The sequence below is a fragment of the Dromaius novaehollandiae genome, chromosome 5 (assembly GCF_036370855.1).
Source record: "Dromaius novaehollandiae isolate bDroNov1 chromosome 5, bDroNov1.hap1, whole genome shotgun sequence".
Taxonomy (NCBI): Eukaryota; Metazoa; Chordata; class Aves; order Casuariiformes; family Dromaiidae; genus Dromaius; species Dromaius novaehollandiae.
Window position 1 is genome coordinate 51,242,351 of NC_088102.1, and position 26,880 is coordinate 51,269,230.

Sequence of the window (26,880 nt, forward strand, 5' to 3'; positions counted from 1 at the left end):
AAGCTGACTTCCTCAAATAGCACGGCGGTGCGAGGAGGAGGCAGAGCTCAAACCACACCAGTGAGCAACAAGCAGCTGTGTCCCTGGCCCTCTCTTAGTACCCCTCAAGCTGCACAGGGGAGTTGGTGGCTGGCTACACACACCGTCACGCATTTGCCCGGTTTGACAGAAAGGCTGGTGCCCTCCTCACCAGCTGCTCTGACCTGCAGCCCCACACCCCAACATCATGCCTGGCGCGCACCTCACTCTGGCAGTCCTCCGCTGGGACGCGAGCCCACTGCCATGCGCTGTGCCCTCAGCAAGGCTATGCCAGCCTGCCCTTAGGCCTGGCCCTGGACAGGTCATCAGGAAGTAGTGAAAGATGGGAAAACCAGCTGCCTCCATGTCCCATGTGCCCACGATGTTGTGTGGAACCCACCAAGCAGGGACTACAGCCTGCTTTGCCTGACTTTCGAATACAGCAGTGGATGTGACTCTCCCATGTACTGTTTCCTTCCCTTTACCTGGCTCCTGATGTTGCAGCCAGAAGATCTAACTTCTTTTTGTCTTGCTTTTTCCTCCTTCATGTTTCCTCTCTCCCTGTGTTATTGGTCCTCAGGATGGAGGGATCTTCCTCAACAGGGAAGAAAGGCTCTGTTTTGGACCGCTGTGCTTGGGGGCAATAACAGCAAGTTAGGACTTGAGCCCTGCGAGCAGGCCCTGTTTCTTCAGTGATGAGTCATGCAAAACTAGATTGAAAACCTATAGAGGAAAGAAAGGTCCAGCTTCCTTGATGCTATGTTGTAGGATATTAAGTGTTTGAAGACGTATATTCAGAATATGTATTCATCCCTAAAAGAAAATGTGTCTTTACAGCAGGGCTGGCTGTAGGATTTGCTGCTATAGGTTATCACCAAGGCAAATGAGGCAGCTGGATTTCAACAACCACAGCTGCATGAGTAACCACCACACTGCAAAGAAAGACAGCAGTAAGGGTATTTGGACCTCATGGCATCAGTTGTGACTGACTCCAAAGCTATAACTTGGGAGAGTCAAGAGAAGGATTTTTTTCCCAACTCTCAGAATTGCCTGGGTGCTTTTTGCAGGGTTTCCCCTTCCCAGGATATATTTACTGACCTTCCTTCTGCTCTGTTCTGGCTTGCTAGATTCTGGATAAGAGATGCCAATCTGCACTGGGCTGTGCTTTGTATCAAGGTAGATCGTGTACAGCCTGTACTTGCCTGTAAAGACTAAAAAAAACAATTGTCATCATATAGCACTTTGCACCAAGAAATTTCACAGAGTGACTACCATAAAAACACATAGTAGCCATGCTGCCATACCAGCAGCCTATGCCAAAAATAAGAGAACTCAGACTCACAGATTTTTCTCAAAAGATGCCAAAAATCTTCATTTTTGCTGGTTTTATTTTCCAACAACCCAAATGCCAAGTTCCGAGCACACTCCTTAGCCTCACCAGGACCCAAAGAGTCGCCCTTCCTCACCCATGGCACTGGAGGCACCCAAATCCATTGATGCCTTCAGAACTTGTCTACCAGAGTGGGCTGCAGCCAAGCCTCCCTTTCAATCCTGTAGTGCCAGGACTAGAGCACTCATTCAGGATGCAGGATTTGTCATTCAAATTCTTCCTCTGCCTAAGTACCCCACATCTGTTATTGCTTAAGAGATGGCCATGCCGTAGCGCCCTACAGTCCTGTTCTTTTAATCAGTCTAATTGAGGGGATTTCACTCTGCATGGACTAATTCATTAAGCTGTAACAACTTTCTGAGCCAGAGGGTGATGGAAGATTGTTTTATAGCCCTACCATTAGGGCACTAACCTTAAATAAAGGGGAGACCTGAAGCTTACAAGCTACAGATTCTACAAGGCATTAGGAGAGTTATAACTTTATTCAGACTTATCTAAGGCACCATTTTCATGAATGAAGCCCTTCCAGGCTCCTAGGGGTAGGAAAGTAAAATTGGCTCCATCTTAAAAATGTTTAAATGTGTTGTCCAAGGACACAGACAAATTTGTTAAATGGAGAAACGTAGTAGCTGAGGACTGTGCATATCCTCAAAACAACCTTCCTTATATTCCCCCAGTTTTCAGATTGGGAGATGAAAAAATTATCAAGGGGGACGGATTGAGAAAGAGTACCAAATGCATACAGGTGATGGCTCCCAGGTCAGAATAAATTTGAGGTCCTCAGGTGGTATTACTTTCAGACAAGTTTAGATTCCAGTTTAGTCTACTGTGTAGACTTCTACACGTAAGTTGACCATCTAAACTTCTGAGAGAAACAGGCACTTTCATTTTGCCTTGTAGACATTTTATGGGCCTTGCTAATTAACAGATGAATGGTATTTTAAAAGGGCAATCATTTTTATAGCACCTAATTGATCTCTGCTACTGTTTTCTAACCCCTACACTGTCTCAGATTGATCCGCACAATTGTTTCCTAATCCCTCAGCGCTGAAGACTGTAGGGGAATTCCCATCATATTTTGAAGGTCCAAGACACACCCTGGATTCTTCTTCTCTTCAAAAAAAAAAAAAAAAGAAGACTCTGTAAGCATTTCGTCCCTCATTTCTGTGGACCCGAAAAAAAATGACTTACTCTATCTGACATTGCTTAGCAGGGATATGGTTACATTTCGTTGTTCACTGGAGCAGCTGCTCACTCAAAGCATCTGAAACTGGCAGGTGGCTAGTTAGAAAAAGAATAGAGACGAAAAGTAGAACAGTCTGACCATCTTTGATTGCAGCCTGAAAGACCCATGGGAAGTTCATGGCCTGCCTCCATTCTCTCAAGCAAGAGAGGCCAACAGGCAAGAGAGAAAGTAAACGGTTCACCCTTAATATGACAAACCCCATTGCTTGAGTTAAAAAGTGCACAAAGCTTTTTTTGCACCCAACAAAGTGAATCCAACAAAGCAGCCCTTACTGTAGGTAAGTCTAAGACAAGTAGCTGGACTGGCTTGAGAGCTGATGTTTCAGTTCTGATCTGGCTCCAGCTATAAATGCAAGCAGCTATTGCCAGATCCAAGCGCTGCCTCATCTTCATTAAGGCTCCAGTCAGACTTTGTTTTTCTCAATATTTTTTCCTGCCATCTGTTTTGATTCTAATGTTGAAAACATTTTTCAATGACTTCTCATGAAAGTCTTTCAGAGCAAAAATGTGCAGCACGGGAATCTTTAATATATGATGATCATCCCAGATAATGCCAGGGAGATCATTTGTGCTTCCGTCATTCTCCGACCCCACCCTGTTTGGTAGAAAGGATCTCTAGGATACAAGGGAATGACATGTCAGAAGAGATGCTGGGAACCTGTGGTATGCTGCAGCCTTGTTTAAACATGTTATTAATTGTATTATCAGTAAAGGGCTTGCCTGTGTTTAGTCAGTAGCACTGTCTCTATTTGGGATTAAACAGAAAAGAATATGCAAATCAGTAGCTTTTCAGGAAATCTGAAAACTTGTAGGAGCTCAGCAGATGCCAGAAAGCCCACCAAGAAGCCTGGATAACTATTTATGTTGTTGGTCAATGCTGAGCACCATGCTTGCTATCAGAAGTGAGATAGTCCACTTGGGCATGTCTGCATATGCTCTGATCACGTTTTGGCTGCAGTGCTGCAGAAGGTAGACACACTGAACTACTGTCAGGTTCACTAACCAGCAGATCACTGCAGGAAGATATTGAGGCTTGCAGTGGGTTTAGAAATGCAGGAATATGAGAAACAGCTTTTAAATTCTGGTTTCTCTGTTGGTCAGATATACAAGGTCTGGCACCTGAGAACTGAGAACTAGCTCCTGAGGGGAACCTGTGCTTTCTTTTGCACAGGACAGCTTCACTGGTGGTCACAGGGTTTGTGCCATCCCAGCACCAGCTCCCACTCGCTGCGGAAGAGCCTCCGGGAGGCCCTGGCTGTCACTCTGAATTTTCCTCCCCACCAGCTGCCATGGATCAATTTCACACAGAGTCTTCTCAAGCGTCAAGCTCTGTGCCAGCCCAGGTGCTCAAGAAATCCAAAACAGAACCACATCACAGTAATATCTCAGTCTACTTAAACACCTTGATTTTTGGAGAATTTATATTTACCCTTACTACAAACTGCAGGGTGAAACTCCTGATGGAGGCCCACGAGGGTGGATGCACACTCAAAAAGGCAGTGATGGAATATTTATTTAATGTATTCCACGCATGTCACCACACTTCCAGATTTCTCTTTTTCATACAATTCTTCATAAGCATGACAGGATTTGAGGGAAATTTCTGTGAAAGAGAGAAAGGTTTAATTAATACGGTCCAGCATTTGGTTAGGATGTCCTTTTCCATTAAATATATTCCAAATAGACTTCCCAGAAACTTCCACATATTCTGGAGAAGGTGTCATGATTCTCGTTTGGAGGATCTGTATGTGCAGAGATGAAGATGTGATACAGTGCATGCATCACATCCTCCGTTATGACAGCGCAGCTGACCCTGAGTTGCTCGATTTTGGTCAGTTCAGAGTGGAGGAAATTGAGTTAATCAGGTTTTCTGCTGCTGTGGCTGAAAGAAAAAAAACTGGACATATTTACAGTGCATATTATCACCCTTGTTTCACCATCACACTTTCCAGCCCATATAATATAAGTCAAAGTCTCTTTGGAGTCACTCAGATGATTGCCAGAGATAAAAAATAATAATGGGCCATAAACTGAGGGAATATCAGATGAACACAGTTTAATAGACTGTGAACAAAGTTCATTTTCACTAGTCAAAATAAGAGATGCATTTGAATCAGAAACATCTCGCAGTGGAAATCTTCAGTGTCCACTTGCACTCGTCAGCAACACTTCTCTGATCAGTCTGCAAAGCTCTGTGAGTGGCACTTACGTTAAAAACTGTGAAAGGAAGACGGTGTCATGGGCTAATCCAAAAACAGCTTCTTCCTACTTCTCTCAAGAGTGCAGTGAGTCTCATTTAAACCTGCAAAATCTTCATTCACGCACAGAGCACCAAGGCTCAGGCAGCTCAGTGCAAGACAAGGTACCTGGCGTGCACTGGTGCTGCCTCGTGAATTCTGAGCTGCAGGAACATGTCCACAATGCTCTATCAAAAGAGAAGTCTCTTTCTATCTCCTTGAGAATTGAGAATTTTTAAAATATTGGGTTCAGTAGGAGACAAAGGGGAGGGAAATAGAACAACCTCTTTTGTGACTCATTTCTTACGGCTGTACCAATCACACTGTGTTTACATAGCCTTTCAGATCCATTCTGTTATTTGCTACAGTGACTTGCGTTCCTTATTTACAGTTATTGACATTTACAAGGGTACCAACAACCTCCTGTCAGGATGAGCTCTCTCTCCAAGTCTTTATTCTGCCTTATCAATGCAAAATTCACATTACAGGAAACCAGACTGTTGCTCTGGGTGAAGTGACTAGCTATTGCACAAACGTATTTGTAGGCTGCTTGTTTGGCTCTTTCCTATAAGCGTTTGGCCTGACACACCTGGCTGACTGGCTTTCCAAAGAGGTCTTGCAATAGCGCTGTCACAGCTTGTATGTGTTCTCCCTACTGGAAGAAGCACACTGTAGCACGCTGCCATTCTGAGTTCAGAAGAGAGAGGGGAGAGAAAAAGACAGAAGGAAGACAAGCAGAGAAGGAAATGAAAAAGAAATAAGGGGGAAAGAGAGAGAATATAGTCAGTAGAAGAATGGTGGGAAGAGAAAATAATGAAAACAGAAAGAGGGAAAGAATAGAGAAGGGAAAGGTGGGAAAGAGAAGCTGACCAGGAGGACAGAGGGGTGACCTAGGGCTAAGGCTCTGCCACATGGCAGCCCTCAGACCAAGCCTCAGCCCTGTTTGTCAGACACCTTGTGCAACCGAAGGCAAGTCTCCTGGTGCAAGGCGCTGCTCTGAAATGGCTAGCCAGGACACTGCACCTGGGTGGCCCACTGCCTCTTTGGCAGTATGTCTTGGCATGGCCCGCACTGGGCTGGGAGATATAATGTGATACTCCTTCTGAGTCACTTCGCCCTGTATTCACACCATGCAACAGCACTCCTTGACCTCACAGTAAGACACACACGCTGAAGAGAAGCACAACAAAGCTCGTGAGACATTCTGACACCATGGTAATGGGCCAAAGAAATGCCTTCACTGGAAGCAGAGAGAGGAAAAGCATTAAAAGAAAAGCAAAAGACTAAACCAAAGGGACCCTGCAAGCTTTTGCCTCTGTATTTGCCTCATTTAATGTCCTCCCCCCCACACCCCCCGAATGACAATTCCAATTGGGGAACTTCTGAAGACCAGAAAATCTTAATACAAAGCACATCTAAAACTTATAAAAGCTATGGTATTTTCAGTATTAGAAACAGTATCTCCCAAGACAACCTTATGTGCCTACATCTTTAACTCTTGCTATTTGTACAGACATCGTCAAGAGCGTACTAATTAAAGTGGAGCTCTGCAGCACAAAAATATTTTGATCCAGGTTGGTCAAAGTTCTTCCTGATTTATATTAAGAACAACTGTCCTTGCTTTTGCCAGTTCATTCTCTCCACTGTCAGTGTCTCTGTGTTGCTTCTAATAGCACCAAGCATCCTCCTCATGAAAATTCAAATCACTTTACAGTCATTCAAGTCCTAAAGGCAGCAACATCTAGGCTAGAGCCCAGCAGGTATTTTGGGGGATCTCAGAGGCACCACATCCTGCTGGACAGAGATGTAGCTTGACACCAGACGAGCACCGTCCTTTCTCTAACGCTGTCAGTGGTTTGCTGGTGACTTTAAGCAAGTCACCTTTCTGCATCCTGGTCTTTGCCAGAGGTGAACGGTGAGAATGCCACTTTCCTGGGCTTGAGAGCCCTGAACAAAATGTGATAGCCCTTCTTACACACCAAGGTCATGAAGGAAAAAGAGTCTCCATAGTTCAAGTGCTTAAAGATACCGCGTTTGTTTAATGTGGCCCAACAGACACGCTTACATAAATGAACACTTTTTAGAGGAGGAGAAAAAAATAATAAGGGATAAAGGTAAACTTTCTGCACTTGAGAATGTTTCTCCCCCATTCCCTGGGCTATGTTATTCTATATATTATCACTGTCATCAAAAGGGGTGTGTATAAGAACTTGAAAAACCAAACGGACCTGTCTGTAAGCTGTTCCCTATATCGCAGTCCTGCAGGTGGCTTCATTTCCAAAGTGCCGGGCTGCGCTGCTGTTAAAGCCTCCTGCTTCCCCTTGCTCCCACGACCTACTTCTGGACTTCACTGCTGCAACAAGAGTAAGCGCCTACCAGCACGTAAGCTCCATTTCTTTATTGAAGTCCCTATTTTTAAAAGAGCTGTAGGCTGCCAAAGTGGTTTTGCTGTGAAGATTTATCAGGCACCCAACTGATGTACTGCCTGCCATTCTCATTTGTGCATCACCAGTTTTCTCAGTTTTAAACAATTGACTTTGGTTTAATGAATTAGTGGAGGAGACATGCACAAACCTCAACAAATACATTTTAATAGGAGAATGTTTGTAATGTGACAGCTAATTAATTGCTTCTTCCAGCACGGCAGCAGCTCAGGTAAAGCCAATACTGTAAAGCTCTCCTGTTGTTTAAACAAGTGCCTGCCTCTTCCCCTTTCTTTCTCCCCAAAGTGTATTTAAGCAGATATGCATGTGTGTACATAAGCAGCACTAGCTAATAGTGAAAAAATATTTGAGGTGACCCAAACCAATATGCTGTTTGTATAGAATATTTGAAAAGAGACTACTTCTGCTAATGATATTAAAAATTAACATGATTTTCTGGAACATACATAGCTCTATGTGGGAGGAACAATATAAACTGTATACAGATAAACAGGATTTTTCCTTCCCAAACGGCTTTTATTGCCTGCCACAGTATGTAGCTCAACCCTTTAACGGGAAGGCTGGCAGCCCTGCCCCATGCCTGAGAGCAGGTATAGCAGGAGCTGAGGCTGCCTTTCCACTACACAAAATTAGTTTCCCAGCTTAGAAAAATAAGTTTTGCTCACAGTAAACTACAAGATCAAATATGTGCCTAGTCTCAAACCTTTCCCAGATCTGATGGGTTTGGCTCTGTTTCCGACCCTGCACTGCTTGTAGCAGAGTTCATACATCTTTTATATATCTTCCCGGGTGTCATTTCACCTTGAGCAAATCTATTTTCAGCCTTGGAAAAATCATTATGAAAATTCACAAACAAGGCACTAAATCTAGCAATCTGTCATTACCGTTCTACTAGCAATGATGCAAATACTACTAGCTTTGTAATTTTCTAGCTTAATCTTACCCAGATGGAGACATAATTATAATCTTTCAAGGTAGTATATTCTTTTATCTAAGCAGTAACTATTTCCAAATGATTTTTTCACTACCCTAAAAAAAGTCAACTGAGAAATGATTTGTACTGCAAAGAGAACGTGTTGCACTCATCTTCCTCTCTGTTTTTCGTTTGAATTTCTAGCAAAAATTACCTCTTAAAACTTGTGAAACTGTCAGATAGGAATTATTTTCTGCTGCCAGACAGTAGAAGTAAACAGTGGAATTCTGTTTCCTCTGTCTCCTCTGATGGGAAATTCTTACTGACCTGAGTAGGACTAGGATTTCATCCCAGATATTTCTCTGTGTTAAATTTTATATATGGAGAGGCAGGTACAGAGAGGTCCCAGATTTCTTCATTTTTAAGCATGAAAGATGCTCAGAACAGTTCTTTTTTAGCAATCAGTCTTAAAACCGTGCACTGCCATTATCTTGGGAGTGATTCTACTCATTTCTTCAAATGGCAATTGGCTTTTGGGGGTTATTTCTGTCTACTGAGCTGGTACCAGCGTACACTCACCATGGGCGGCGGCTCACTGCAGTGCTGCAGGAGCAGGGGGGTACACTGGCTGCAGAGGGTACTGCTGGGAAGATCATTGCCACCGCACACATGCTGCAGGCCTCTGCCTTTTTCAGAGGTGCTAAAGTGGGATCATCTGCTCCACAGAGGCAGTGTCCTGTCGTTATAGAAGTGGGTTGTCAGAGGCTCCTATTTCCCCCTGACTTCTTCACTGCTCTTTTGTGAGTTTCTACTCAGGTCTTCTGCGTGTCTCTGTCCTGCCACCCTCTGGTGATTAATGAGTGGTGAAATTCTTCTGTTGAAGTTCATGAAAAAATTCTCAGAGATTTCAAGAGAGCCAAAACTGCATCCAGATGTTTTTCCTTTGTGGGAAACAATTATTTTCTTTTGCATAGGTGGTAAGCATGAATAGTTCTCAATTTCCTTATTTCTCTGAGAGACTTGGGACAATACACTTACGTTGTGGTAGAGAATGTTTGACTTATTTCTACCTGACACAGTGAATTTCAGAACTTCTGTATACAGTAAGCCAGCAACATCTCATTTAAGTACTGGAATTATGTATCAAAGCAATTAGAGAAAAAAATAAATAAGCATTTTGGACTTATTTACATTTGTATTACATTCTGCAGCAACTCAAAACTGATAAAAATGCCAATGTTTTTGACTTTCTAAATTGTTTGTGAATAGACATGACATTAGGTACCTTTTTCTGTGTGGGCCACTAAGCTGAAGGAATAAAAATATCCTATTGAGATCAACACAGATTCTAATATTAAATTCTGTAATCCTCCTATATCTGAGACAGGATTTGGTAGATTAATACGGATCACTTCATACGAATTTTTTGAAATTCTGAATCACTCACAGAAGGTTTGGTGCTCATCCAAAAGCACAATTATACCTATATACATGCATACAGTATTTCACACTAAATCCTTCAGGAGCAATGCAGAAAGAATAGACTCTTTGAATACCTTGGCTAAATGATGAATGGTTTATGTTCTCATTTGTTGCATTCATAATGATATGATTGAGTGGAAATATGATGCTTTCGAAATACTTACCTTGCCCTACACGTGACTTCCAGTATGTCACAGGATTTCAGGAACAACCCAAGTGTTTCCACATCCCCCACATCATCATTGCCTCATCTAGACCAAGATCGGAGTTTTCTTTCAAATCTGTAGTTTATCCATGAAAACTTTTGAATCCTTCACATTGTTTTAGTATATGCAGGTATTTGGGCAATTTTTCACCTTAAAATACTTAATATTGGACTAAACATACCTCTTATAGATCTTAAGACCATATTATCCTATTAGCTAGCTCAAGTTTCTTTCTGCTAGAAATTGCCCAAGCTGCAATTGGTTATGAAAAGCAGAAGTAGCTTAGGTCTGAAGACGAGCCAAAACCGGCTTTAGCAGTTTTGTCTGAAGTCTGAAAGGCAAGAGCCAAAGTCAGGTCCATTGAGTTTGTATTTACGCATTCACAGCAGTTAGTCCAAGAAATGATTCCTGTCTCTCCCAAACAGGAAAGCAGAAGTGAACTAGAACCCAAAGAACTCTGGGTTTTAAATTCCACTTAATTTTTTCCTTCAAGTCTGCTAAACCATTGTCATTTCTACTAAACTGCATATGGGAGGTTGAGGGTAGGGCATTGTGAGTCTTAGCTAAATAGACCTCTGAAGTGCTTGTGTGTGCAGATGTGTGTGCAAGCATGTGATACATGCATAGAGCTAATGGACTGATAATTCTCTTTTTCTGTACCGACTTTAGTTTATCTCAAATACCATGTTTTCTTCTACCTCTCTTCTCCTTTACTGTAGTATCACCTCTTCTCAAGTACTTTCTTCTTCAGTCATCTCACTTTTGGTGAAATAGTTTCCCAGTTTTTCTCATGAATTCTCAGTTTCTAATCTCTTTTGCAAATGCATTTTTCACTCAGACTTTGTCCAGTTCCCTCCACTCTGGACTGGCTGATGTCTGTGGCCAGTGTCTTATGGATATGGTGAGCACCCTTATGGTGAGGATGATGTTTTCTCATATGTTTGTTTGGGGACTTGATCAAAAAATTTTACCAGTGATCTCATTAAACCATAATGTTAACTCCAACCACATGTTTCTAAGCAGTTCATGAATGAGTTTATGCCCAATATCATGCCTGTTCACAAACAATTTAGAAAGTCAAAACAGTGGCAGTCGCTGCAGAATGTAATAAAAAATCCTCACTTATTTTTATATGAATAAATTGCATTATCAAATCCCTATGAACATGTCATTCCAACCATTTTTACTTCATGTCTATGTATGGATCTTGATCAGATGCATTCTTGCTGAATTTGTTAGTCCCTTCACTGCAGTTTTCAGGATCATCATTAACTTCAGCTGAAGTTTAAGTGACTGTAGGCAGTAGTACATCACAGATCTATAACTTAGGTTCTCAATATTATCCTCTCATCTTCAAATAATGTGTTAATATTTTAAGGCAATGCTGGATTCAGCAACCCACAGCACATTTCTATCAAACACAATGGTCTGTGATCCCCTGATGTCTTGGACAGAGTTATTTGGGACAACTGAAGATGATTATTCCAGCTTTGATCATCAGACAGGTATGTAGATAGACTGAAAAGAACGTGCAATGTCAAAATCTCAAGGCTGATCTGAATTTAATTTAGTTATAGACTAATCACATAGCAAAAAGCCTATAGATTCAGAGCCTGCAGCTGACTTCACTGATATAGTCATCTTTTATTCTAGTCTTACTGACATTTTCAAACATATAACCAGACATGCAAGATAAAGGTGCACAGGTAGAGCAGTATCAACTAGTGGATTTAGCTGTTTGCATTTAGGTCATAATTTCCCCTCATTTGGCAAGGTGATACACATAATTCAAGTAGGAACTCCCAGATGACAGTGTGGTTCAGTAAGAGGGGCAGGACAACTAGGGCCTCAGGCTCTCAACTCCTTTTGTTTATCCCATCATTTGTCACTTAAATCACTCCCACCTTATGGAACTGTAGATATACAATGGAAAAGTAATTTAATTCAGTAGGTATAGAGTTCCTTAAATGCCTCCTTTGTAACGAACGTCAATGACCAGACAAATACACAGTTAGCTGGAGAGAATTAGGATTCTGAAAGCCACCAGAGAACTCTGTGGCTGTAGGGGTGCATCAGTTCCGCACACAGCAGCAGTTCCCCGGCGGAGAATATACCGACATTAAGTGTGCAATTCTCTAACTGTACATGTGGAAACCCCAAACTTCACAGGGCCTGTTGCCAGGCCAGGTCCCTGTTCAGGAATTTCAGTAAGCATTTCTCATTAGAAATCTTTTCCCTTCAAAACAGTTGGCTTGAATTCCTAAGCAGTCCAGGTATTCTTCTTCTCTGCACTCAGACTGAACCATTCAGCAGGCTCTAAAAAGAAATGTAGCATAATCCACTGATACCATCGAGCCAGACTTGCAGTGAGAACTGGGCAAAATTTACATTTTCATGCAACATTTTTCTCCTACAAAGCTATTTTTGTTCCTTCAAATGAGAACACTGTTGGTCTTATGGAAAAGACCTCTCCTGCCAACACACAGTTTGAGTAATAAGGAACAGAACTTTCCACACGGCTTCTACTGTGCTAATCCACGACCATCAAGGACTTAGTGTTTTGTTTCTATCTTGCTAAGTTTGTTCATTCAATGTTTTCTGTGACATAAGAGGCAGAATATAAAGCTGTTTTTTCAGCTAAATGGCTGTCATTAAAACCCTGCAGGAATTGAATTTTCATTTCAAAAAATTCTATTGCTTTAGTATCAGTTTTCATTCCATCTTAGAATGAAATTCTAAATTTCATTCAAAATTACAGAAATCATAGAAAGTATTCTGTTTCAAATTTTAAAAGCGTATTTTCAAATATCTATTGTGATTCAATTTAAAGTTAATTTTGGATCAGTCAGAATAATTCTTCCAATTATGCCTTGACTTTTATTATAGATTTCCTTGTTACTTAACCTTCCTTCACCTTTTTAAATAATTGAAATAATCTCAAGGGGAGTTCTGATATCAGCAGAGCAGCATTTGCCAAAGGCAAAGCAGTCCATCCCAGGCATTTTGACAATTCCTAGCATTCTTACAGTCTGTTTGTTGTTAACAGTATACGGTCTGTGACTCAACAGTTGTGCAGCTCTGAATTCATCCAGCACAACAGCAGTGCAGCATGTATACCCTGGCAATTACCTCAACTCAAACTCCACTTGTAACTGAGTGCAAAGCTTCACGAGCTCTCCTTCCACAGCAGTGCAGGAATACATTTAACACGTTTAGAACACATAAATAAAATTATTACTGCAGTGCCATCAGCATTGCTTAAGTAGTCCTAGAAGTAACTAATTTACTCTGAAGCCAGGGAAAAATGTAGGTCAGTAAAATAACATTCAACCTATGCTTTCTTCGGGTCAGTATAATAAGCTTAAAGATAGTGATTCCTATGTTTTTTGAAAGCCTGTTCTGTACTTGCTAGAAATGAAGTATAAGCTTAAGTTTAAACTTACTACCTCTTCAGATGAAAAAGGAATGACAAGGCTGTCTAGAACAAGACAGAAAAAGGTCACTGATATCCAGGCTACTGCAGGACTCAGCTCCTGCCAGCCTGCCAGAACTGTGCTAGGAAGGGCCCTAGTATTTTTATGTAAAAGCCTGAGGCGAGTTTCTAAAGCATTTTCTCTAAAAATGAGAAATTGTTCCTTTAAACTCAATCAGAGGCAGAACACTGGCTTAGAAGGACCTTTGGTCTGGGACAGTACAGTCATTCTCAAGTTCCGATGAGAAGAACAACAGGGTTAGTCTGCCTTTATGGTTTCCATGTAAAATGGGAATAATTTCCATAATTCTCCATTTCCAAAATGAAAAATGTCTTATGGTCATGTTGCTGTTTTTATTTTCTGGCAATCAGAATGTATCAGGCTTTATATTTTTGGAGCATCTTTGTTTTCTCATACAAATTGGAAGAAGTAAAAAAAAAGTGACACTAGAACTATTGTGTCATTTTCATTTCCCATCTTCATTTTCCAGCGCTGGATGAAAAAGAGAAAAACACTAAAAAAATACAGAAAATGTATGGAAATCCTGGCTCCAAGAATTAAAACACTATGCTTAAATGAAATATAGCCTTTTCGACTGACAAAAATGTGGGCCACAATATGTAGGAATGATCTGTCTGCCCTATACTAGAACTGGGTTATATATAAGCAGACTCTGAGGTGTCCATACAGTTTTGTTACGGCTGATAGCAGTATTTGTTAGCACATATACTACATCAGCTTGCCTGCATATGCCATGCAGAAATCAGTGCATCCTGGGAAAATCCAGACAGCTACCTTTTACTTGGCCTGTGTTCCTGAACCTGCTTGACACTTAGTGACTGCCACAGCTTTCCTTGTCACCACTGCTGCATCCACTGCTAGTCAGCAGTCTCATTTTAGCAATGCAACCTTAGCTATGGGACATAAATCAAGCCTATGGATTGAAACAATCTGCACAGCCTGGAAAACGAAGTCAACAAATGGCATTCCCTGAGGGCTGGACACTGGCCAGCATATGAGGGTTAAAATACTCAGGCTTAAGAAGAGGTGTGATGGGATAGTCAATGCAACTGAAAAGAAGGTGGAAATCACCTTAAAGTAGTGCAAAGGGCAATGAAATAGTTTGAATTCTGTGCTCTCCTCTCCACCCAGAGCTGCCCACCATCCTCCTTCCAGGTGACCTCCTTGTCTGCCCTCAAGCTGTAGTTTCAGGCACACTTCTGGCATGTTCCTGCCACTGAGGGATTTATCTGCTGCCACTTTACCTTACAGGGTAGCTTTTCCTCTTATGTTTTTTGTACAGTGGTACAAAATTCTACCTGGACCTTTCTTTTTCCCTGAAACAAAACCTGAAAATCTTTCACAGAGCCTCTGTCTTACAGACGATCTTTTCTTCCAGCAGAATATCCCAAGTGGCATAATATTTTGGTCATATTCATCACCTGGGAGATGGGAAAGCTCTCCTGAAAGCTGAACTCTGGTATAAGAAATGAAAGGCAAGAGCCTACGCATATGCCAGGCCTTGGTGTCTGCACCTTTTGAATACTCATTATATATACATCAGCACTTTATGGGGCCCTGGAATACTCCAAAAAATTATGATCCTTTCCAAAGCCAAAGCAAACAGGGAAACTAGTCCAGAAGAGAGCAGTTGCATGAAAGAAACTTGCTGTGGCATTTATATTGCCAGCCAGCTGATATTTATCACAGTCAAGTCAAAGTTTCAGGACCAATGGCCAAAGTATTTCAAAGTTATTCATTGTACCTGTGGAATGGCAGAATAAATAGCTCTGCTGGTCTCTCATGTTGCCTTAAGATAGAGAAAAACAGCAATGAAACACTCTTCCAGAGAGAATAATAAAGTTGTGACCTTGTCACTCAGCGGCATAGTGCACACGAATGCAGCAAAAGGGTCTGGGCTCGCTCAGTGCAGCAGCACGGGAGACACAGGGCTGGATTCATGCCTGCCCCAGTAGGAAGGCCCCTCTGCCCGTAAATCTGTCCAGCTGAGGATGTGGGTGATGCTCCAGTTTTCCTAAGAGGGTTGGAGGCTGCTGGCACAGGCTGAAAAAATAAGTATGTCTGGTCCAGAAAGAGATCGATTCAGCCTTCCGCTTTTCTTGAGCAGTCTCTAAAGTTGGGATTCCTGTAGAGCTCATGCCTAGTTTTAGAGCTCTTTTTTTCCTGGCAGAAGCCCTGTGAGCCTGGTGCTTCCAGCACTCCCATTCTCCCGCAAGGAAGCCTGCAGACTCTGACACAGCCAGGTGTGTGCAGTTCGCACGGCTCAAGAAGCCGATCCAAAGTCAAGCTCATCCGATTTCCCTTTTAAATAAGGAGTTGAATAAAATCTCAGATTCAAATATCCTCAAGCTATGGGACCCAAAAGCCAGACCCAGATCTTCTGCCCACCTCTTTAGTTTTCTAGGATGTCACAGTAGCTTCTCAGGGTTTAAAACACAGCATTCAGTATTACATTAATTCTGTATGTGCATACAGATCAAGACATTTATAGCACGGGAATGATTCATGAAAGCAACCACAAATTTCCCTGTAAACTTTTAGAACTTATAATTAGAAGTATTAATTATTTTGAGAAGCCCATGCAAGATGCAGGATGCAAGATGCAGGATGCAAGATCCATATTTCAGTTATTCTGTCACAATTTGAAACCTTTGAATTAATTTTACTGTGGAAACTCATCCAGCCTATTTGCATCATTTTGTACACTGAACTGGCTGTCTAGACAAATGACAGGTACAATTCACTTTGCTTGCAGTGCCATCATAACCTATTTTGAATTACAATTTCATATCAACAGTGCCTAAAATCAAATGTCCAAGATTCATTTGAAAATGAAATAATAAATAATGCATGACTAGACTAAGAAATTGTGAAATATAAGTCAAATATTATGCTGTGAGATGCAAAAATAAACTATTTCTGGTTTCTTTATGCTAGCCTCATTCACATGGTATTTGATTGCCTTTCCATTGCTATTTACTGTTCTGTAACTGGGGCCACTCCAGGGATATAATGAGTAATACAGGCAAAATATTCAAAAATCAATCTAGAATCCCTAAAGTTATTAAAGCAATAATCATTCAAGGCTAGGATTTCTGTAGCTGCTTAAGAGTCTCATCTGAGAGAAATTACCAGCCTTCCTTAAGAACTTTAAAGTAAAAGAAGCAAATTGTGTAATGAATTATGAAACTAATGAGTACAAGAGGCAGACTTGCGTTCTGTTTTCTCCAAGCTTGATCTGGATGGATACAGAAATGTCTTGGCATTGGCTATAATTCTTCCAATCACCCAAAAAATGTAAGCTGCACAACACAAAGACATCTGACAGGAGATGACTGCAAGATTGGACCTTTGCATGTATGTAATAGTCTAGTTTACAGAGAGAAAAAACAGATTTTTACAGAGCGTGCCCATCACTATATGCCCAACTAGCTTCAATAGTACAGTCTTTTGATTCTAAAGAAAAAAGTCTTTGAATCACAGACTATGTTTATTAGCTGCAGCATATAGATTTATCATTCCACGCATAGATTTTACAGCAGAAATAGTTAAAATATATTTTTCTAGAAAACTTTTAAAAATGTATATTACAATTATATACACATTTCTGCACATTTTCCTCATAACTGCATTGCTGAGGAGAGAAGCCTGTTAAAAAAATTGGTGTTTAATGGTGAAACAGTTTTAGGTTATAATTTCCTGACAGTTTTACTCAGAAACCTTTTTACTTTTCCTCTTATCTATCAGAAATGTTTCCCGAATGATAAGAGTGTTAGGAGTAATATATTTTTCAGTTTCTAACCTAATAAAAAATATCCCCCATTACAACATTAACAATATTACTTTAGATGAGAAAGGCGAAAGAATCTGCTGGAATTATAATAAAAATAAATTTAAAAATGAATAGCATTTACCCATGCGCTACAGAGTGTTGCTAGGTGTCACTGAATGACCCCTGTATAGCACTTTAACACATAACTCTCAGGGTTATTTCAGTTTAGGAACCCATGACTCATTGTTATCAGTGTTCTAAGTTCTCACAAACTGTGTACTCTGCCCTTTTTTCTTCTTCCTGGATTATCAGTTTGAGGTGTGCATTGTCTTTTCCTGTATGTGCAAGCAGTTTTGCTTGATACGATGTCTGACGCAGTAATTACTAACGGTATTTGGAATATAAAACGCTGTGACTATAGTAGACAGCAAAATGCAAGAAGCAGGGCTTGATGTCTTCTAAAGGAATAAGGAAGGAAGCTGGCAATCAGCATAAGGAAGAGGGATTAATTTTGCTTGAAACATGCTTATTCAACTGAAGCGTACAATGAATTTTGCATGGCAATGTTCCTCTTTCTTGTCAAATATACTGCAGATTCTGATCCTTTCTGGACATCCATTCACCCAGAATACTGGAGTAAGCACAATGTCTGTGAATGGTTACAGTTTTGCTGTGACCAATACAAACTAGATGCCAACTGCATTTCCTTTTCCCACTTTAATATCAACGGCTTACAGCTGTGCAACATGACGCAAGAGGAGTTCCTAGATGCTGCAGGCACTTGTGGCCAATACCTGTATTTCATCTTACAGAATATCAGGATGCACGGTTAGTGTTCCAGAAATCAAATGCAAAACAAAAAGCATTGCATTTTTGTGTGAATTTCATGCTAGCGGAAAAATGTGGGATTTGCAGCTGCAAGCACTGAAGGCAGGCAAAATACAGAGAGCGCCTAGATACTGCACTGAGGAGCACACAGGAATGCGGCAGGCAAAGACAGGGTCAAGGAGGCTTTGGGCCTCCCAGCCACAGGCAGGCCAGGCTCAGCTCTGTGAGCCACACAACCCACCAGGACTACTCTTTCTTTGGCCTTTCTACTCAAACCTGTCAACTTGCACAATCCAGGGGAGGCTTATATCCAGACTCTTACATAGTTATTTTTTAACTCAAAAAACCTGAAGTTTGCTCTGCTTCTCAGAAAGCGAGCAAGAAGTTTTGTACAATGGGGTTATTATCAGTGCAGCACAATGATACTCCTGAATGCAAACAACTTTACTATTTTCAACCTTGTCTGGGAAGATTTATTACTATTTAAAGGAATTTAGGTTCAAAAAACTTCTAAGCTATTGATGGTTTTGTCTAAATGAAACAGAAGTAATATTTCTGCTACAGATAGCCTTTTTCTATGTTCATTACTTGCCACAGCTTAATAGCATATATGCCAAACTAGGGTAATTCCCCTGGGGTCCGTTGTGATGATATGAAAAAGAGAGTTTCCATTAAGCAGGGAAATTCAGGTCATTTCCCCATACCCTAACAGATGAAAAATTGAGGAGCATTTTAGCTGCTTGAAGCCCTCAATGACTGAAGCCTGCTCTAGTTTGGAGGAGTATTTGAACAAACTGGAGTTGCCATAGGGTTGCTGGAAAAGGAGGAATGGCGTAAGCATGCCGGTGCTCCCTCACTGCTCACGCAGATCCTGGAGAACCACAGGCAGCTGGCACTGCCAACAGCTCCTGATCGCCAGCAGCCACTGGGTCACCACACGCAAGAGCTCCACTGTCCCTTGCCTCCACCTACCTCCAGACTGCCCTGTGGTGAGCGGAAGACATTCACACACGGGATGGGGGGTGAGGGGCAGAGACAAGCAAGGGAGAAAGTAGCAGCAGAGGGTGACACAGGGACACAACAGATGTGGGGGGAGAAAACTGGAAACAGGGCAGTGCAGAAGGAAATCCTGGACAGTTCTTATCAAAGTGAATTAGGGTTGTGCAGTGATGTCTCTAGGACAGGCAAAACTGGGAGAGGTGAGCAAGATTAGAGACAGCCAAAAGAACAAAATGACCCTGCATTTTACGTTGGCAACCACTGTCCTTTAGGACTGACAGCCATCTCCATCTTCCACCCACCGTTCATGCATCATGTCAGACAAGTCATCCAGAAGAAGATTATTAGATGCAGGAGATAAAGACATTATTAAAGGAATTAAAGAATACAGAGCCAGGGGGAAATGGCCCATTAAAAAAATTAACCTTTTGTTTTCAGTGCAGAGATTGGGCAGTTGGCAGTAAATGAAATATGATAGACATACCAGTCCACCCTATGCATTGCATAAGGCAATGGTCCTCTGAGAAGGGCAATATGTGGTCCATTAATGCAAGACTGTACCATAACGTACTTAAGCAAAGGGCCAAATTATGGCTGCACATGCAGGTTTAATTCCATCATTTTTCCAATTGTGTGTGCTGGACTCTGCAACATGAATTAAGGTCCTTGAATGTAGATTTGTTTGTGCAATGCATTTAATTGCACGCTGTGAATGTAATGACCCCTCTACAAAGGTGACACTGTCCTACCGATGCAGACAAATTCCAGCCCTGTGAACATCTGATATCCAGCAAGAGGGATAATCTTTAGTTGGGGGAAGGAGGCAGGGACGACTGCAGGAATAGTTTTAGAGGAGATAAGGGACTGAATGAGGAAGGACTAATCTAAGTAGAAGGAAGTGGAGAAAATGCAATAGACATGACAGCAAAAACAAAATGCAAAGGGACCAGAGGGAAAGGAAACTTGGTACACATGAAACAAGTAAGCTTGGGAGATGTGAGCAGAGAACACAGGCTTGAATGAGGAGTGAGAAAAAAATATAAAAATAAAAATAAATAGATGCAGTCAGAGCAGTGGAAGGGATAAATCATTTTAGTAACAGATAAATTGAAAACTGGTTTCATGGTTCTATATTCTGTATTCCATAACTTTTGTTTTGAGCTGTATTCACAAAGAGAATATGGAATATGGAATAGGGCAGAACTTTACTTTAAATTTCAGTTGTGAAGTCATTTCGCAGCTTGTGAAGAAAAGAACTGAACACTGGGTTATGTTTTTCCCCTATAGGCATCTCCTTTTTTACTGGTGCTGGAGAAACAAAGCCATCTATCAAGAACTGTAAGTAAACTTGTTTGTACACAATAAGCTCCATTCAACAGGAGACACACAGCGTATACAAAGATTAGCAATATTCAGCAGTTCAAGAGATTTCTACAAATGAAAAAATTCCAGGCCATTTGCGTCCACTCTGATGCTTTTACTGAAATCCCTGCAGTATGCAGGGATTATCATAAAGATGCATAAAGAAACAAAGATTACCAGAGATCCCATTTCTGAATTGGTATTTGGAAGGGAAGCAGGATCCCTAGAGCCTTGAAGTTTCACTGAGGAGCAAAGCACTGAGCAGAGCAAAGCTTGTTCTTTAGTGCAGAGACTCCCAGAGAGTAGAAACATGGCTTAATTCCCATGAGAATACTTCGAATTTTTGAGGGAGGTGGTACAGCTAGTGGGCTACCACACAGTTACAGCTACAGACCCTATACTATCCTAAACAAAAAGGCAGCTGAGCTGGCTGTTTATCTGCTAAGGAGGGATATGGATAAGCTAGAAAGAAATCAGCTGTCTGACTACCTCTAAGTGCAATCAGAATATTCTGTAATCAGTTCTGACTATCACCAGCTCTAATAATCTAATAACTCTCAACCAGTTCTGTGAAATTAGTGTTTCTGGCTAGATTTACTAGCGTTCCACAACAGGATTTAGGCAATGTAGGATACTCCCTTGGTCAAATCCTTCAGTTGGTAAAGGAATACTGAACAAATTCATTGACATGACAGACTCCTGCCCAAAGAAGCAGTTAAAAAAAGCATATTCCAGGGTAGTGTCTTACTGCTGGTTGGAGATGTGGCAGTGCCTCTCTTTGAAACTCTGGCTGATGCTCTTTTGGGCCAGCAGCTGGCTCTGTATATGCTATGAAACTTTCATAACTAAAAGCATGATCCCTTCAGCATCAGGTATCTTTGCATGTTCTTAAATAGCTTGCTTCCACCTGTTAGTGCTTATTATGGTCTGAGACATGCATCAAAATAAATTCCTGGAGGTCAGCTCTTAAAAGCATAAACACAATGGCATATAACAATGTAAAACTGTGGCCCATCTTCACTAAAGTTCTGCCACTTTGCTATTTTTAGCCTACTACTATTTATCCAGTGAAGTAAATATGTGGGTCTTCACTGCTTAACCCTCTCACAGGATTGCACCTTTCTCACTAAGTGTGTACTAAGCAGATAACATTTCTTGTAGGGGGTAGACCTCATATTAGTGTTGTTAGCAGACTCTGATAACACTTCCAGTTGTGATCATTCAATGTCCTCTTCTTTGCACCTCTTCTTTTGCTCTTTGCACCACCACAGTATTGAGACAAACACTTTTGAAATGTCATTTCTGCAAGGACACTGTCAAATCTCACCATCATCTACTGAGGCAGTGCTTTGGCCTCTGAACCACTGCACAGCACTAAGCCAAGAAATCTTCAGACTGCGCATCACAGAGGGGTCTACCACATCCATACACACCACGCTCCAAATTCCATAAGCCCACAGAATCCAAATATTTTTAACACAACATTGACAAAAATGTCATGTGTTTTATTGTGCTGCAAGCGTACAATCGTGTGTTAATTATTTACTTGGGTTTACCTTTGTGCTAGAGCTTTATTAAAGAGATAAAGTTAGTAGCTCACATACCCACTTTGACTTAATGTTGCATGGCATTTGAATAGGTGACCTTTTGACCAAGTTGCCACCAGACTCAGGAGTATCTCCTTCACTTCTCACGTTATTCTGCAGTTCAGTGCCAGCCAGTGATAAGGCATGCATGAAGGCAGGTGGCATCAACAGCCAGGAATGTCACAGTCATGGTAGAACAAGTAAGTACATTTCAGAAACTCAGAACTGGAGCTAAGAAGATTACACAGGCCACGTCGCTCTAAATTTCCAGATCCATGTGATTATCAAAAGAAACTTTAATGACACCACAAATAAGGAAATTTCACTGAGGTTTGGCTTTTAAGTGCTGCCAGCTCTTTTGATTTTATCATGAAACTTGAGGTACCTGCAGTTTTTCTTAAAGCCACATTACTTTTTTAACAGTGCTTCTAGCCACTTTAGTTCCAGAAAACATAAGCTGAAAAGAAGCTAAAAACAGAAAACAAATAAGAAACATCAGATATTGTTACAATTTTCATTATTCTTAAATTTATCTCAGGACATCAGTGGTTATGATTTTTAAATGCTTGAGGTCAGTGTTGTGATTCACCATTTGCTGAATCCCCAGCACCTCACACATGGCACATCTGAGGCTTAGCAAGTCTCTGAACTGAGCTGAGGCAATAGAGAGAAGCATCTAACAATGCTGGGAAATAGGCACTGCAATTCCTCATACTATTGTATCATTTTCAGTCTTTCCAATGTTTGTTACAATCTTTCATTCAAAACATTTTAAAGGAACTTGAAAATTACTATAAAAACTTCAAGTTAGATAGCCTGTGGAAGTTTTTGTTGATCAGTAGAACTGACCCTGTGAATGAGATAACGTAAACTTTGCAAGACTTTAAAATTCAGTAGTTTCTGGAGCAAAAAGCAGATTCTAGCATCCTCTATGTTTGCAAAGTCCTGATTTATTTTTTTCCTGGAGCAGGTAATTTGAGTCCATTTATATAGCAGCAATGCACTGAAACGTTGAAAGTTAAATTAAAATAATGCAATCAGTTAATGAGGCTGACTACCTGGTGACAAAATGTACTGTAAGTATAATTTTGCCATAGTACTTTGGCGTGAATAAGAAAAAGTCTGTTTAATAGTTGTCTTCTTCCTGTTCAAGACCTGCAGAGTTCTCATTTGTGGGAATTTGTAAGAGATCTTCTCCTTTCTCCTGAAGAAAACAATGGCATTCTCGAATGGGAGGACAGGGGACAAGGCATTTTTCGGGTTGTTAAATCAGAAGCTCTGGCAAAGATGTGGGGACAAAGGAAGAAAAATGACAGAATGACATATGAAAAATTGAGCAGAGCTCTCCGGTGAGTTAACAGGTGGAAATGTCCCTCATTTCAAGGGATTTGTATCTCAGCATCTATTTCTTACAGTTATCCTGAAAATTCAGGTCGGGAGTTCTTTGCTATTTTCTTCCAGTTTATTCCTACAGGTCATGAGATAGACCCTGGTCTCGTTTGTTCCCAAGTAAGACCTTCAGGCTCAATACCAAGTGGTGCAGAGCTGTAACTCTAGTGAAAGCAACAAAGCTATCCCAGCGTACCTCAGCGGACAATTTGTACTACTACTCTTGCAAAACGACTCCATTTTTTTTCCCCTTCCTCTAGCAGTAACACTAGCAGCTCCTTCTGATTTGTGGTAATCTTAGAGGAAAAAAAATAACCAGCCAAAGAGAACATCCCTACGTCTTTCTGAAACAGTGAAAGACATACTCCAAAGGCCCTGGTGAAAGTTTAAAGCTTTAAAGCCACAACAGTAATTTAACAGAAAGAAGGGCAGTCTCTGACTGGAAATAACTCATGTGTTGTTTTCCTACCATGAAGTCCACATAAAGAATCCTTGCAACATGAGTTCTACTACTACATTCTTCTTCTTTTTTTTTCTTTTTAAATGCAGATACTATTATAAAACTGGAATTTTGGAAAGAGTGGACAAAAGACTGGTGTACAAGTTTGGAAAGAATGCCCATGGATGGCAGCAGAACAAGATATGAACTGCCCGATGCTTCAGCCTCAGCACAAAACATGCCGCAGACCGAGTAGTCCAGCTGCAATGGACACTTACGAGCGAGTTTTTCCTCGCCTTCACTGCTCTCTGCCAGTCTAGACCACACCATTGCAGCCTGCTCCAAGAGACAGGCTTGAGCAACAAAAAAAAATAGCACTTGAATTTTGGGGTTGTCTCCTCCTCTGTGCTTTCTGCCAAGCCCCATGTCTAAGTAAGCCTTTAGGAATATCATTGCTGCTGCTCAAGAGATTAAGACTAATAGTCATATCTAAAACCTCTCTCTCTCTCTCTGCCAGTATGATCACTGACCAGTTTGAAATAGCTTCTCATTTCACTGTCATTTAAAAAAGATTATGTGGAGACGTTTTTCCCAATTAGGTTTTTATATTTTTGAAGACTATAAAAAAGTATATTTTTCCTGTGATTAGAAAACTACTTTTCTGATCCATTCTACTCCAGACCATTACATTTCTCAGACATGCTAGAACCCACTGTGCTGTCCAAAATGAACAATTTGGTCCCCTATGCTGGCCTGCATTTAATATGCCTAGTCAGCCTAGTTATACAGAAATAAAACTCTATTCTGAATTATTTATCAGGCAATTACCTCATTTAGCTACTAACCTCATCTATGCAATGATATTAATACATACATACTAGGTATATTAGTTTCTGGCATCTAAAAGGAGTTAACTGCAATTATTCATCATTGCTCTTTGCGCTATATTGGTGCGTTGTGATTAATCACATGATATCAGTTTGTTATTTGGCAGAATGAATATATATTTTATTACACAGAATTCTGAGGGCAAATATTCACTCTTGTGAAATCCAAGTTCGTTTTCTACAAATTCTTATGCATGGAAGTTTGAATTTGCCTTCTACTAACCTTCATGAAGGTGAATTCAAGTCACTTTTGCATTCAGAAGCAGCAGTTCTGAAAAGGGTACAAGCATTTGCTGAAGCAGATTAATTTTGAAATGCAAATGAATATTTGTGGAGAGGTTTTTATATACAAACATTGGCTCAATTCTTCGAAGCAGCCTATGACATACAGTTGTACATATATTATTAAAATTAATGTGTGGTAAGTGCCCTCACTGCTTCATACATCAATCTTACAGTAAGTAAATTGGTTAGAATGAAAGGTGGTGTACAAGTGTTCAAGTGTGGTTTTTGAAAGCCCTATAGCTGTTCTGCAGTTTTAAGAAAATTGCTTCTCCCACATAACAAATTTAAGCAACAATTGTAAATCCATCAACCATTTTAGATCTACCTCAAGCAGCATTCAGAGTGTCCCAGCGGGGCCTTGGTCTTGCTTTCCAATGGACAGCTCTGCAGCACATTGTTCCATGTAATCTCAGTTCAGTGTTGAGCTCCTTTCTTCCCCAACCCTAAAAGTCTACATCTTGCAACTCAAAAAATTATGGCAGTGTTTGCAATAGCAATTGTATTTTCTAGCAAGTGCTTGTTTTAAAAATTGAGATGATCAAACTAAGTACTGCTGCTGCAATCCCATTTTAGGTTGGTACCATACTACACAGGATCAGTAAGCAATGGCCAGGACAAAGGATGGCTGCTACTGACTTTAGAAGCTAGAGATCCATGTCCCGGCTATATCTCTAACCCACCAAAAATTGCAAAAGTGAGATTAGAGATGATTATCCCCCAGGTTTGTTCTAAAGGTTAGGCATATCTGTTTGGAAGGACTCCTCTTACTCCTGTTTTTCAAACATTTCTTTGTTTTTATCTGCCTAACAGCTACAGACATTCTGGCTGGGGGATAAACTCTTTAGGGATGGGAATATGGTATAAAGGGCAGACTGTGAATAATGTTCTGAAGTGTATTGCAGCTGCCTATTTCCTATCAATGGATAATGACTTTGCTGAAAGAAGAAAAAAAAAAATCACAGCCAAAACAAGGGCACTAAATCCCACATAACAAGCCACGTGGCTGAGAGATGAACACTTTCAAATTATATTTTGCTACCTAAATTGCACAAATTTTAGATACAGTACTAATACTCAGTTTGGGCTACAGTCAGACCTCCAAAAATTTTGGAAACTAGCAGCAATCACCTTCTATTTCCTAGTCTGACAATGTTCAGTCATCATCACTGACAAAATCCACCTAGGTGACCCTCATTTAACCAAACCTGTGCCAAGTCAAAAAGAAATCTGCAAACCAAGAAGCCCTAAAGTACAGATATGTAGATTTACTGTAAATGTGTTTTCAAAATGTGAATGACTAAGTATCTATTTTTGGATTTGTATAGTTTCCAGCCAATTGCAATCTGTAAACAATGTGAATGAAATATTTAATATGCAAGACGTGGCTTTGGTTCATTCGTGTTTTCCTAACTTATATTACAGGAACCCAGAGCAACTTTGCACTTTCATAAACAAACGTCTATGAGCCAAAGATAGAAATGCTTCTACAGACCTTCCTTTGGTGCTTTTCTTCTGCAAGTACTTGATTCAAAGAGAAAAGCTACACTGAGAGATCATAGTTAACAATGTATATAGATTATGAAGCATTGTTTGTAATAGTCTCTTTATGCAGTACACTAGGGCATGACTCTTGCAGTTAACACATCTCCGGGTTATCAGTTCTGTAAAACGTAGAAGGAGGATGTAAGTGATTCAAAACCAATCTTACAAACTGCTTATTCAAAAACTTAATATAATTGGCTCTTGTTTTTATTGTAAAAAAGAAAGTACAGAAGACATTCCCATAAAAGATAACTCTATTCAGAACAGTTTTCCGCAGGAAAAAATTGGATCCTTCATCTTAATCTTCTCCCTGAGTGGCCATCTAGACAGACTGGGTGCTCAGGATCACAAAGGGCAGGGTC

General features: G+C 40.7%; 1 protein-coding gene across 6 annotated transcripts; it reads left to right on the forward strand.

Moving 5' to 3' along the window:
* Positions 1–7,144: 7,144 nt before the first annotated feature.
* On the forward strand, positions 7,145–26,354 carry ELF5 (E74 like ETS transcription factor 5). Of its 6 annotated transcripts, none has more exons than XM_026099981.2 (8): positions 7,145–7,272; positions 11,314–11,440; positions 17,796–17,837; positions 17,939–18,029; positions 20,316–20,366; positions 22,097–22,176; positions 23,130–23,325; positions 23,915–26,354. In XM_026099981.2, the coding sequence occupies exons 2-8, from the start codon at positions 11,317–11,319 to the stop codon at positions 24,009–24,011; spliced, it is 681 nt and encodes a 226-aa protein (XP_025955766.1). In that variant the 5' UTR covers positions 7,145–7,272; positions 11,314–11,316; the 3' UTR covers positions 24,012–26,354. The 6 variants fall into 6 exon arrangements, with proteins under 6 accessions (XP_025955766.1, XP_025955762.1, XP_025955765.1 ...); XM_064512801.1 differs by adding an exon at positions 9,064–9,224 and having other exon boundaries at positions 7,165–7,272; positions 17,796–18,029; positions 22,030–22,176; XM_026099977.2 differs by having other exon boundaries at positions 17,796–18,029; positions 22,030–22,176.
* The last annotated feature ends 526 nt before the right edge of the window (positions 26,355–26,880 follow it).

Coding starts and splice junctions, on each gene's coding strand:
- ELF5 (XM_026099977.2), top strand. CDS start 11,317: ATGCTGGATTCAGCAACCCACAGCACATTTCTATCAAACACAATGGTC. Junction 20,367..22,029: donor AAAGCCATCTATCAAGAACT/GTAAGTAAACTT, acceptor GCATTTGAATAG/GTGACCTTTTGACCAAGTTG. Junction 22,177..23,129: donor TCACAGTCATGGTAGAACAA/GTAAGTACATTT, acceptor TTCCTGTTCAAG/ACCTGCAGAGTTCTCATTTG.